The sequence below is a fragment of the Accipiter gentilis genome, chromosome Z, assembly GCF_929443795.1.
Source record: "Accipiter gentilis chromosome Z, bAccGen1.1, whole genome shotgun sequence".
Lineage (NCBI taxonomy): Eukaryota > Metazoa > Chordata > Aves > Accipitriformes > Accipitridae > Astur > Astur gentilis.
Genome location: NC_064919.1, coordinates 48,569,234 through 48,583,334, shown reverse-complemented (window position 1 = coordinate 48,583,334; position 14,101 = coordinate 48,569,234). Strand labels below are relative to the sequence as shown.

Here is a 14,101-nt window from a genome sequence, read left to right as displayed (position 1 = left end):
AAAACACAATGTGAATTAGGTGTCATCTGTCTGTCTCTCCTTTTACTGATTCACCTGATATAATAATAAAATATTAACTGGACCAGAAACTGTTACACAAGTATAATTCTCAGGTGATAATCACAAACTTCTATATGGCTGTTTTCATTCTTTTTCACATTCTTTGAACTGCGTCAGCATTGTTTCAAAACCAAAATACCTTTCTCAAAATACCCTATACTTTCTTGGCTTATGTACTTCTCTATGAGGAAAGAAGCTCAGGTTCAAAGCACTGTCTTCTGTAGCTCAAGAACAGATTTGAAGTCCTTCCAGGTGACTACAACAATTGGTAGCATACAACATATTCTAGATTTCAGTTCCCTAACTTTTTATTCAACCCTCTTTGCAAGAGAAGGGTAGATTCAAATTCTTGACTTGAATTTAGATTTTAATTTTTCAAAGCACTTGGAATTGTATATTATTTCCACACATACAATATAAATATTTCCAGAGGCTCACTGTAAAGAACTGAAATAGGTGTAAACCATTTTCTGATGGTATGAGAGATCATATTTCTGTTCTTTAAATAAAAAGTTTCCCTCTTAATGGAAGAGCTTTTTCATCCTTCTGCAATTGTTTTGCTGTGATTCAGGCCTGATGAGGTAAGTACTCCTGATCCATGCTGACAAGCACACAGCTCTCTTCTCTAGATAGCTCTGGAGTACTTGTGGCACACTCTCATCCAAAGCTGAGAAACATTTGTTAATAACACAATCTCATAAGAAGAGAGTTGGAGGTATAAGATAGGTATTTAAAAGAAAGGTATTTAGATCATTCTGAAGCTTTAAAAAATATGAGAACTGGAAGTTCTTTCATTTTCAGGCCCATTCAGAAGGACTCACACTGTATTATGGAAACTAGGCACTTATGTGAAGGAGAACAAATGTTAGTAGAGTGCAAATGACTAATACTACATGTTTTAAAAATGTCTTTAAATATAAACACCATTAGAAATCCGTGACCATTTCTAACTTATACTGGCATTCTTCTAGCATGATTTGCAAAAATAAGGTAGCAACTTCACACAAGTGCTATAAGAAGTTTATATTACTGTTAGGTATTTTCTCTTTCAGCATCATATTTGAAACATCTATAGAAGTAAATAAATAGGCCCACAAGAGAAGCTGTATGTTTGCTTAAGCATTTTCTGAGCATGGATGCAAAAGACAAGGGAAATACGACAGCAGGCTACCATACTCCAGTCTTGGGTCCCTTCTGCCATTTACATTGCCTTGATTTGTTCTCCTTCATTCCCTCAGTTGCAAGTTAGAGTAATTTCACAGTGCTATGCTGGGGGAGAGAAGACCCGCAGTATGTTTAACTCCTACAACTTAAATAAGGTTTGATCCTAAATGGGGGAAGAAAATAGTTCAGAAGCTAATGGGGGCAAAGGAACTGATTATCACCCCACTATCCCATGTCAGGTCATATCACCTCCACACACAGAGCTGTGAAAGGAAAAGAGGAGGCAGAAAAGAGACAACAACATACACATATTCTCTCCAAACCGTAGCGCTGTAGCTTCCCCCTTTCTTTGGAAGAGCTAGAGAGAAACCACTTGGGCTGTGCAGCAACTGGGCATGCAGGAATTGCCAGAACTGTAGGAAAAAATACTGTTGGAAGAAAAAAATGTTCCTAATAAATCTGCACCTGTAAGTTCTTAGTCAGCTTCACATTCACTTTTCAGATGTATGAAAAAGTCTTATTTCTAAAGGTTGTGCCATCAATTTAATCACCTTACCTTTCTGTCTCTCGGACAGAGTCAGCAGTAATTTCTTTGTATTGTGGCACACTGTCATTCACATCCATGCAAACTTTTCCAACAAATGCTCGTTGACCAAATTTATCTGTTGAGATGCATAAGAATATAAAACTCAGAATCACTGTTTCTCAAAAACTGCTATCAAAGCCTGTACTGCAATCAAAATAGCAAACTCCACCCCAGCCAGCTTCCTTTAAGATTAACAGAATTTATGGTCTTTTCTTATCCTTAAGTTGGGACAATCCATGTGACTTTTAAGGCTAAAAAGGAAAGAGAAAAAACCCCACACATTTAAATAGGAGTCCTCCTCTTCCTCATTAGTACCCAACTTTATAAACGTTATAGTTGAGGACTAGATTACTGTAGTTTAACCACAACCAGAATCCATAATGGTAGTACATGAAGAAGACGGCTGTGAAGTAGAGGATGAGAAACACAAGCATCAAAGTACAGTAGCTGGAGCAGATGATTATCCTGAGCTGAGAAAGGCACAAAGATCTCAGTAAAACATCTCTCCTTAAAAGAAAGCAATGAAGTTACTAACATGCCTCCCATGTGCAGTTGGATGGAGAAAATTACCAGAGCTACTTCTAGCCTCTTTCTTGAGATTTATGCATGCTAGGACTCAGAACTCATGTGTAAGACTTAAAAGGAATGCATATAATATCAAATTCTAAGCTTTTAAATGTGTTTGCAAATTAGATCTTTTTTGTCCACTTTTACTGTCTGAGTTGTTGAATACAATGGCTTCAGATTTTTAGGTTTTCCTACAAAATCAGAAAGGCTAGGGAATTTCTGGTGGAAACTGAGATTCTCACTAAATCGCTCTGTTTTGGGAGCTGGTTGAGCCTTGAGAAGTCCTGCAAGAATAACAGCAGGCATTCGCAATGGTGAACAGAAGGGAGGGACAAGATCCTGGTGCCAGCTCCCACTGTTCTGGTTTCAGAGGGTGTGTGGAGATTTTTCATGTTGATTCTCAACTGAAACTTCAGCGTATCAGGAAATTAATGCACTGACTGCATGCCCTGTCATTCAGCCCCTTTAATCCTCAAACAGCAATAGGCTAGAAAGAGCAGAGAACTGCAGCAGAAGAGCAACTCCAGCAGACCTAATTCAAGCTCAGCCAGCAGCTAATTTGGGAATGAAGAGATTAGCAGAAACAACAGTAGGAAAGAGGCAGTTAAGTGAACAAGGGTAACTATGGCGGCTTTTGGGGACACAGTTTGACAGATACAATGAATAAAAACCTAATTAGTAGAAAGACAGGTCCCTAAAACTCTTAAGCTCTGTTTCCTTCAACTAACACAGTCTGCACAACATCCTTCAAAACTCACTGTTAGTCTTACCTAAAATTTCAGCTAGAAGAAGAGAAGTATCTGTGTAAATCGTTGCAAAGTAGCAAGCTGTAGTCGTGCCATTCTTCAGAGTTCGTCTCTATAAAAAGAAATCAGTTTCAACTTGTCTGGAAAAAAAAAATAGTCAAGCTGCCAAAACACAGAACAGGCAGTCTGATTTCAAACTGCGAGAACATTCAGTTATTGTGAAATTGTGCAGTGAAGTGGCAAGGTAAGTTTTAGATTTTTAATTTCCTATAGCTTTTTTAAGCCTGAGAGTTAATAAAACCAAAAATTCTTCTTCCAAATTCATACAGGATTTTAACAATGGCTAAACACATAGAAATCAGTCTGTATTTCCTTCACTCAAACTGGAAAAAAAATCTGACTTATATTTAGAAATACAAACAACCAGTCATTTATGTTACTTCCTAGTTTTGAAAGGCTCTCCTATTTTCACACTGAAGCACTGTACCTAATGTTAGCAAAGCAAGGCTTTTGGGAAAAAGTAGTGGTTTTCATTTGGCCACCTGATGTGGCTGAAAAAAATAGCCAGGCTTTCATGTATAAAACCCCTTTGTTATCCCTGAATACAAAGTAACAAACTTTAAGGTAAAAGTAAACTGAGAACAACTGCTCAGAGTATAATTTAATTACTTATTTAATTATGCCATTTGAAAGGAGAAGGTGGTTGATACCTGTTCATATTACTTTTGGAGAGTATAACAGTAAACGAAGAGACATTTAACATTACATTAAGTGGTGTTGACATTTATAGCTTCACTTGATCTTGGGCCTAAATGCATACTATATTGACTACCCATCCAATATACAGGTTTAAATTACGTTTTTGGATTCTGGCTACAATGCAATTTGAGAATTTTATTTTATTTTTTTAATGAGATAGAAGGTGGGACATCCACCACAACTTTTGAGAATGGCTAGAGCTAATTATTTGACAAACATGAAGCCAAGCTCTGTCTTTTCCATACAATATTCATATTAAAGCAAAGAATTAAAAATACGTCTCTAAGGGTTCCTAAAATGAATCTCAAAAAACCCAATGTCAATACTGAGACAAACTACCTTTGTCTTTCTTAGCTTTTAAAAGCCAGAATTCTCTACTTCTGGATTCCTAATATCATTGTTAAATGAAATCTAAAAACATTCTGTTTCCAAAACACCAGCAGGAAGAATTAGCTATCCTAAAATTTGAGGACCAGAGGAGGTTCCAGCTAAAATCTGGCAAATTTCACCTGATTTGTTTCTTTTACCAAGTATAGAAAGTGTTCATTGGAAACAGAATTTTGATTTGAAAAAATTCACTATGTTTTCATTACAACTCCAAAGTACAAAGATACATCTGAAACTGTGTCTGCTCTCTGCAGGTTTAGTTCTATTTCTAACAGCTGAAGGTTATTATCATCCCCATCAAACATTGCAGAGCAACTGGTATTCTGCAGCATTTGGGGGTGAAGACATTTTCCCGACCTTGTCCTATTTGGTACATACAGGGAGAGCCTAACCATTGCGTTCAAGCTCCCACAACTGACTTCCATCTCCCACTGGCAGTTTTTTTTACAGGTGATGTTATTAAACACCTTGCACAGTGAGCACTTTAGCTGTGCTGATGTCACCCAATCTGAACTGATACAGTAACAGTATGTTGAGGCACACAGCTGGAAGGTGAGATTACCTCTATAGGTGAGTAGATGAAGGCACGTGCTTGTCGCTAGAGTTTATGACCAAGCTGCTCCAACATGTTTTTATTATGGCAGAAAGTAAGTTTTTTTAAAAATTTGTGAGCAAGGACAGTATAACTATTTATTGCAGATTCACTATGTTATTATTTTGATAAGACATGTTGTCAGAGTATCAGACAAATGCAAGGCAATGTCTTCCTTTACTCCAAAACACCCCAGATTTGTTGTCTGTGAGAAGCAGGTAGTCTTTGCAGACTTCTTTCAGGTAGTCTTTGCAGAACACAATTTCTTAATAGAGGCTTCTTGTGCAGAAAAGGAAATATCATCTGACTTTTTTTTTCTACCATGCTTGGTTTTTTCTGCATTGAGGTTGTCAGCACCTGCTGGCTATACCAGCTTTGAGAGTACTCTTAAACGTTGGTCATTGGACTCAGATATCAGAAAAGATGATAAAGAAGTTCATTGTTAACCATGTGATTAAATGAACTGTCTTATCAGCAACAACAGAACAAGACTGGAACTAGTAGCGGACAATCTTGGCTGGCAAGTAGAACAATGGCTATACTGTTGGTTTTATCTGGTTTTCATGACATTAAGACATGCTCTACTATTTCTGCTGACCTGAAAACATACATATATTTCACATACATGAATGTCGTCAAATAGATAAATGACATTTGCAGTACTTACAACAACTCTGGTGTACACTTCTTCTGCAAAATCACTGTCTTTATATTTGGCTTCTGTTGGGAATGTGTAAGTAGTTAACCACTGAAGAAGAGGTAGATCTACTCTTGTACCAGTAAATGAATACTGAGGGGCATGAATGTGTGTGTCAACCATTCCTGGCATGAAGAATTCACTAGGGAAAGAAAAGAAAATTGTAATAGTCCAAAATTTCACAAAATTTTCCACAGTAAGGATTTCAGCATCAGCCTATCACCTCCTACTGCACCTCCATCCATACTCCTTTTATGGTATGAATAATAACTTTTACACAGACTTACATATAGCTAACTCAGAGAAAAACAATTTAAGAGCATGATTAATCCAATCATCTTTAATATTTACCCTGACTAAATACCAACAAATAAAGCCAAACTGACTTCACAATAACTAAAATTACTTCACTGTAGAATCCACCTGAAAAAGTGAAGATTTGGGCACAGTCCTACTTCCTAGCATGGATATATTTTGATGCCTCTAGCTGCTAGACCATTACAATTACAAAACTGTAACTTGCCATATCCCAGTTTTCTCTGCATTATATATGTGTGTGTATATATATTCAATCAATGAATTTCAGGGTTTAATGGAAGAACAGCCACTGTGTCTACAAATACAGACACTGGTGAAAAAAATCTCTGCTCAATATCTTGACAGGGAAGGCATATTTACAATGGAACTGTAATATTGTTTGTTGTCATGTAGTGTGCATGTAATAACAGGGATGAATATATCAACATTACCAGGAAGTTGCTATGACTATTTTGTGCTGGAACTCCATACAGTATAAAATTTCTCTCACTCCTCTTCCCTTCTCCCAGACTACTGAATGAACAGTGATTTAGTCTTTTTGTAGTTACCCTTCTTCCTGTTTTCCTGCATGCTAGAAATGCTGAAAGACCTTTCTCAGTCTGCACCTTCCATTTTCCTCAGGCTATTTCAAGTGAAGAAAACATCTGATGACTCATATATTCTGTACGATCAGCCCTTCAATGAAGCACACAGATTTTTTAACAACTGAACACTAAAATGATGCTGCAGCTCTAGATTCTAAGCTACAAGTCATTTACAGTTGTGCTACTGCATGCAAAGCACAGTAGGTACAATCCAAAACTATTTCACTTTACCAGAAAGGTGGGTGATTTCACCGGCTGAAGGAAAAAGAAACACTCTAGCTGCAATATAGTTAGACATCCAAGGCTCTGTGTTTAGAAGGTTTAAAACTTCTAACTTTATTAGTTTTTATTAGGGAGTGTGTCAAAGCCTAAGCAATTAGTTTTGTATCTGCAGTGTCAGTGTTACCTACATTTACCAAGCCTAGACTTTTGAGCTAGCTAGGCCCAGCTTGCTGCTAACAAAATGGATATAAAATGTGATCTCAAGAAAGAATGTAATTTACTTCTGTAAGCACAGCAGAGGTCATGTATGAAAGCTAAACATGCCATTTTGTTCTGCACAGTGTAAATCAGCCAGCACAATTGAGCCATGGCTGCAGTCCCAAACCAAGGAGTGCAAAAAGCACATGGACTGTCCACTCTCCAAGTCCCATCCAGGATGCAGGCAGCTCTTGTGTTAAGACCTCTCAGAGAGCTGAAAAGTTTTGTCCATGAGATTGGATTTAATGTGCTCCCTGCCAAAACGTGTTCACAGAGACCCACATGACTTCACTCAGAGAATAAATTGCATTTGCTGAAATTAAACAAAACACATACTAGTTACTCAGTTCTCTTATGTCAGATGTTCTGAACCCCCACTTCTTAGCCAGTTGCTCTTGCTGATCAGATTGTTCCAAAAACACGATCTAAAAGAAAGAAAACATAGTTAGATACTTGTGATGGTTTAAGCCCAGCCAGTAACAAAGCACCACAAAGCCATTCACTCACTCCTCCCCACTCAGTGGGATGGGGAGAGAAAATATAAAGAAAAGCTCGTGGGTTGACACAAGGACAGGGAGGGATCACTCACCACTTATGGTCATGGGCAAAAAAACAGGCTCAACATGGGGAAAAACCAAAATCAATTTAATTTACAGCGAGTCAAATATAAACAAGGATATTGACAAGTGAAGCCAAACCTTATAACACCTTCCCACCACTGCTCCCTCCTTCCTGGCAAGTCCACTCCCTGTTCTCTCTACCTCCTCCCCCCAGCAGCACAGAGGGACAGGGAGTGGAGGTTGGGATCAGTTCATCACGTTAACTCTGCTACTTCATTCTCTTAAGGGGCAGGACTCCTCACTCTTCCCATGCTCCACCGTGGGGTGCCTCCCACAGGAGACAGTTCTCCACAAACTTTTCCAACATTGAGTCCTTCCCATGGGCTGCAGTTCTTCACAAACTTCTCCAGTGTGGGTCGCTTCCGTGGGCTGCAGTCCTTCAGGCACAGACTGCTTCAGCTCAAGCTTTCCCACAGAGTCACAGCCATCTTCAGGGGCATCCCCCCGCTCCGGTGTGGGCTCCTCTCTCCCCGGGCTGCAGGTGGGCCTCTGCTCCCCCGCTCCCCTCCACGGGCTGGGGGGACACAGCCTGCCGCCTCACCAGGGGCTGCAGGGGCATCCCCTCCTCCCCCGCTCCTCCTCCCCTCCTTCCGCACTGACCTCGGTGTCTGCAGAGGGGTTCCTCTCACATCCCGATCCCCCTGCTCACTGCAGGTTCCCCCTCTTAAATAAATTATCCCAGAGGCGCTGCCGCCACTGTCACTGACGGGCTCGGCCTGGGCCAGAGGTGGGTCCGACTTGGAGCCGGGGAAGCTTCCAGCAGCTTCTCACAGGAGCCACCCCTGCAGCCACTCCCCTGCTGCCAAAACCCCACCACACAAACCCAAAACACTGGGAAAATGAGGCTAGCTGCTGCCACGAGGGCAGAGGCAGGTTGTATGGAGTAGCAGCTCTTGCTGGGGCTTTCAAGTGCTTTCCACTCCTCTGTTCACAGCAGGAGCAAGTGAACACACCTCTGCAGGGCTTGGTCTCCGTTCACCCCACTTCTCAGCTCTACTCCCTCTACCTTTTGTTATTCAGTGGCAGAAGCAGCCCATCTCTCACTCCTTTTCCTTCATACAGCAAAAGACAATTTCCCTTGCCTGGGGTCGCAGCTTGGAATACAGTTCATTTCAGCCGCAGCCTTAATAAAAACAGCAGTAGCGCCCTGAGAAACACCTTTACAAGAGGGCTTTTGCAAGTGCAGCTTTAAAAGGCTTTTGGTGCTATTTTTTAACATTTATGACTCTCCTCTTCAAGGAAGCAGGAAGTATTACAGTGTTGTAAGCAAACTGAACTGCATGAAGGGTTCTCACGTCAGTTTATTCTCCAGACTAGATTAACCTGCAAGACCGATTTGTGTTCTGTTTTGTTTTGTTTGCTAGCTTCTCATGTCAAAGAGATTAGAAATACAATAAAAAACTAACTGCCACGTGTCTCAAAGAATCCACTCTACCTCGTTGGGATTCTCCTCAAACTACAAGACCTCTCACAAGAAATTACCCATGTCAGCGCCTAAGAGGCACTTTTGCACGTCCGTTTGGTTTTGGACGCTCCTTACGGCCTAAGCTGATCGCAAAGTCCAAGTAAGATCATTCAGTTGGCATCAGCTAGTCCACTCTTTTTTTAAACTTCCTTCACAGCAACCTAAAGCATTCCTACGCAAAGAAGGCAAGGTAAAGGCTGGTGCCGTGCCCAGAGCAGACTAACATCACGCTCATGCTGTTCTTTCCCACTCTCTCTTCCTCTCCTCGCACCATTGGTCCGGAGAGCTTGTGGGAAAGATCATCGGCTATACGTTTGTATAGCATCAGCACAGCGGGAAGCACAAAGGTCTTTTACTGGTAAGCTATGAAGTGACAAATTTTGCAACCCAGCTTTGAGAATGACCCCGTGCCAATGCCCTTAGTGCCCAGCTCATTCATCACTTGACAACCCGGTGAAGGAAGGTACCTTCAGATGGAAATTCAGGGGACACTCATGGTGTTATCCTTGGCGTAGTGCATCATACCAGCCCCAGGAAGTCTTATCTCAATACTCTCGCTAGCAATCCGCTGAGCGCGTCTTCATGATGTACTTTGACCTAGGTTGTTGGAGCAGAAGACGGTCTTGGAAGCGCGGTCCTCCGGGCGAACAAAATTCGTCTTTGTCTGCCTTTCGTTTTCCTGAGGCTGCGTTCGCTCTTTCTGTAGACCGTCTCTGCTGAACGAGGCACTTGGCTGCTTTCTTCTGGTAGTTCTGGTACCTCAGCTGGCATCTAGTTTCTATTCCTGCACCCTACTAACATGCAGTACACAGGCCAAGGACTGAGGAGACAGCCCGAGAGATTCATCCCGGAGCACTGCGTGCAACGCAAGAGGTGGAACGAGGCCGTAACCGCCGCCTCAAAACGAGTGTTTAAAGTTTGTAGCGTTTTAAAACTCGCTCCATTCTACTTCACAACGTCCAACCCGTTTCCTAGCGCTCCAGGCACAGAGCAACAGGTTCCAAGCCGCCGGCAGCTTGCGGCAGAGCAAGCGTACAAACCCAACCTGTGCACGAAACTTCCTAAAGCGGTCACAGCCTACAGGCTGGCTGCAAAAGGGGGCGGCCAGTCACTCGCCGAGTAACGCCAGACACCTTGCCGGGTCTCTCGCCGCTTCCCGGGAAGTAACTGGGACCCCCAAAGCCCACCGGGCTTCGCTCCGGGCTTCGGCGCCTCTCGCCCGGCGGAGGACCCGTCCCTGCGGGGGGGTCAAGGGGGGGGGGGGGGGGAGGCTGACGCTTTGGCGGGGGGGGGGGGGTGCACCCCGCGCACCTCCCGGCCGCGGGTGCCCCCTTCCCAGAGGTTGTTGCGGGAAGTAGTATACTTTAAACCTGTATTCCATATCATCTTCACATGAAGGCGGAAAAATTCATATCTTAAAACAGATTTTAGACACTTACTATAAATGTGATAGGTTTGCATTGAAATACTCCTTCGTCCTGACTATCAAGTATGATTTTGAGATACCTACTCACAATCCAGTGAATAACGACATCTACTTTGTAACTTGTAAGAAAACAGTTAATTGATTCTCAAGTAATACATGGGCAGAACTGCACAGACCTCAGTGTCCACTGGCATTTCTGTTACGTACCACCATGCTAGCAGTATGGTCATTTGTTGTGGAGGTGTGCGACAGCCTTACGGGAATTCAATTACAGTTTTCAAAACCAGAAGGGTCAAATTAATTGCTTTGCCTAGGACTGACTGGCACTGAGCTAAGTATTTCCTAATTTTCTGCTCGTGTCATTAATGTTGGGGTTTTTTATTTTTTAAGTGCCTAGGAAGAGAAAAGAAATTGAGGGAAAAAACATAGATAATATTTTCATTTTCCAGAACAGACTAAAAGCATGCCTAAGATCTTTGTTTATTTCAAAAAAACTACAATCTGGAGCCTAACTCAGCCCCATTTGACTCCTAGTGGACATCGACTCTACTTCTGCTGAGTTTCTGTTGCCAAGTTAGAGTTTTAGCACACTTTCTGTTTATTTTTAAATTCCATGGTATTTTAATCTACAACATGACTCTTGGCAGCTGAATTTTCAACTCTTTAATTCTCTGGTCTGGCAATAATAGGCGTGACAACTCTCCAAGAAACAAAGACTGGGGAGTCTACGAACTACGACGTCCACAACAGGCTCCAGGCGGGATATGGGTTTCCGCAGCACTTGACAGAGTAGAGGTCCCTGCTGCCTCCTCAGGCCAAAGACTGTCTGTCCGGGGCATTGAGGAATTCTTGCCCAATCACAGCTTCTGCCAGAAGCCAACTCATGGCCTTCTAACTCCTTTGGTATAAAAGTTTGTTCCTCTAAGTTCAAGGGAGTAATCTTACTGCTATTGGCATCCTTCTGCCCCTGTGAAGATTCCCACACTGAGGGCCTGTACCACCCTCATGTCAGCAGTTTCCAAGGCAGCAATTAAAAAACATGTAAAGGCAAGATCAAACAGTTGTAAAAAGGCAATAGGAAGGAACTTAGGAGGAAGACTGAGAGGACCAAAAGAGCACTGATTAGCAGTTATTTGCAGGCCCATTTTTTTATGTGTATAACATTACCTTTTGCATTTTCTATTTTTTCTATAGAGAAAAATAACCAAAGGCTGCTAAAGTATAGACAATAAGTTTTTGGCTGCCTAGTCTTTTAAATGCACATATGGCTTATATGATTTACATTGTCTAAAGTGCAGATGTTTTAAGTTTTTGTCAGAGAAAAAGTATTAAAATCATACCATATAAATAAATAACACACTAGCAAAAATTGCAAGAATATTGTAGTCCATCGATACTTCACGCAAAGCAGCATCTCTCTTCTTCTAAAGAGGAATATAGCCAGCTTAATTAGCTATACATCTGCAGAGGGCTTAGAATACAGACCTACTGAAATTTCTGATGAGCAATAAAGAAAATGTCACTCAGATGCTGAAGTCAAAATGGATGCAGAATGAGTAATGTTAGAGCTGCTTGGGAAAAAAAAAGGGGGAAAAAAAAAAAGAAAAGAAAAAAAGGAAAGAGAGAGAAAACATGAAACACCAGATGGCAAATTCTGGAAACAGGCGTTGCCATGGAAAAGAAGTGGCTATTATATACTCTTAGGGTACAGATAAATAAAACACTTAAATCATGGAAGAATGAAAAAAATGTTTCAAGGGAGCTGGACACATGAATTTTACCCTAAACCTGAGACATGGTCCATTACTGCTGAACACGGCAACAGATGAATCAGCAAGACAGCTATACTCTTTTTTAACAAACTTCCCAACAGAACTCCTTGGCCACCCAAGAGATGTTCCCCATTGCTTTAGGATGCATTTGCTCTGACCTCTAACACTGAATACTTTAAGGTCTTTGAGGTCTCAGGCTTGGACATTTGCTTGACTATTTACTTGTACATTCAAGGCAACCAACCTGGTGCACGAGTCCTTTAAATTAGTTCTGGACCTTAACAGTGTAAAAGCAAGAAAAAATTCTATGGCAGAGTCACTACAGAGTCTAGAGAAGTGCCCAAGCAAGACTATGTAAGACCTTTGGCTTGTAAAGAAGGAACTCAATGACAATAACCAGCACTTTGTGAAAGGTGTGTCACAAAAAGCAGGATCAACAGTTGCTAACACCAGTGCCCAAACACGTCAATCAGTTCCAGTGTTTCACCCATGGGATGGGGCTAAAAGATCCTAAGATGAAGAGCTAAGACCTCCCTATCCTGGTGCCTAGCTCAGGCCTTTTTTATTCCAAGAGATGTCCAAAGCTCCTTCACCAATGCATAGCTGGCCACTAAACTATGCACCAACCCTCATGCAGTAAACCCTGACTGCCTCCAAGCACCACAGTGCAAATAACTTTGCTACCAAAAGAATGGAAAGTGAACGATACTGGCAGAAGGAACGCAGGTGGTTTTGATCCAACCATGCCTGTTGCTTTGTTTGTGGCTATGACATTCACAGATGAGCATGAGTTAGGGGTCCATCCTTCTTTCCCCTCCCACATGCTTCTCTTCCTTCCCTGTTCCCGCAATGATTAGCTGACTTTTGCAATTAGAGACATGATGCCAACTGCTTGCCTAGTTCCCAAAAACTGGAATGTGAGGCTAGATGAGAGGCAGGAGCACTTAACTAGCCCCAGCTCCTGAACAAACAGCCCAACCCGCTGAGAAAGGCTAAGCAACGAATTCCAGAGGGATGTTGGTGCCTTGGTACCCTCCTCCTTGTACAGCTAAAACACCTCACTTACTACTCTCGCTGGCTGAAATCAAACACTTGTGTTTGACAGTACTTCACAATATTAACTCTTATTGCATAACTCTGGCTCTTTTCATGGCTTCAACAGGAGCTTTAGGCTTAATACTTGTTCTATTTCCTTAATATTCTACTCAGCTAAATTAATTACACCAACATTTCAATAACTCATGCTTTAGATCTCTTTATTTTCTTTATCCTGAGGCATGCTACTCTTTCTGTTCGCTATTCCTCAAAAGTGGCACCACACTGCTCCGCAAACAGCTCAGTTAAACACAGTCCTTATTTTGCTAACTGAATGATAACTTAACTACCTGACAGCAGCATTTTGCTTGCTAAAGCTCCCTTTTCATCTACAGACAAAGCAGAGAGAGAGCTGACATTTAATCTGTGGCTTTTACCAGCCAAGTATGCCCACATGCAGCAGGGGTCTGGGCAGTGTTTTTGTGGTGCTGGTTGTATGCTCCCGTCCCTCAGAGGACACGCAGCGACTCACACTGGAGAGCAAGACCTGGCTGTTAAAAAAGCTGATCTGTCCACCCTGTCAGGGGCTGTGCAAGGTTCTTCCATTATGGAGTCGGCAACATGAGGCAAAGAATGATACCTTTTTAGTTAAACTTACTTCTTTGGGAGTAATACTGAAACAGTTTTGGTGTAAATTTGGGCAATAAAGGTAAGCCATTTCCCAACCACCATGTCCTTCCTGAAAAGCCAACTCCTCCATGGTTCCACTGGAAGTTCTGCATGAGTTTAAATTGTGACTAATAGGCTAAAGGGTACCAAAACTCATTGTATCAGACCCTGGAA

General features: G+C 41.8%; 1 protein-coding gene across 1 annotated transcript in view; it reads right to left on the bottom strand.

Annotated features, from left to right (window-relative positions):
* Positions 1–14,101, bottom strand: part of GDA (guanine deaminase) — a 30,167-nt gene that overhangs the window by 14,327 nt on the left and 1,739 nt on the right. Inside the window, exons 2-5 of the mRNA XM_049795498.1 lie at positions 7,277–7,365; positions 5,529–5,700; positions 3,148–3,235; positions 1,781–1,886 (exon numbers count right to left, since the gene is read on the bottom strand). Of these exons, the coding sequence (XP_049651455.1) occupies positions 1,781–1,886; positions 3,148–3,235; positions 5,529–5,700; positions 7,277–7,365 (455 nt within the window). The remainder of the gene's footprint in view (positions 1–1,780; positions 1,887–3,147; positions 3,236–5,528; positions 5,701–7,276; positions 7,366–14,101) is intronic.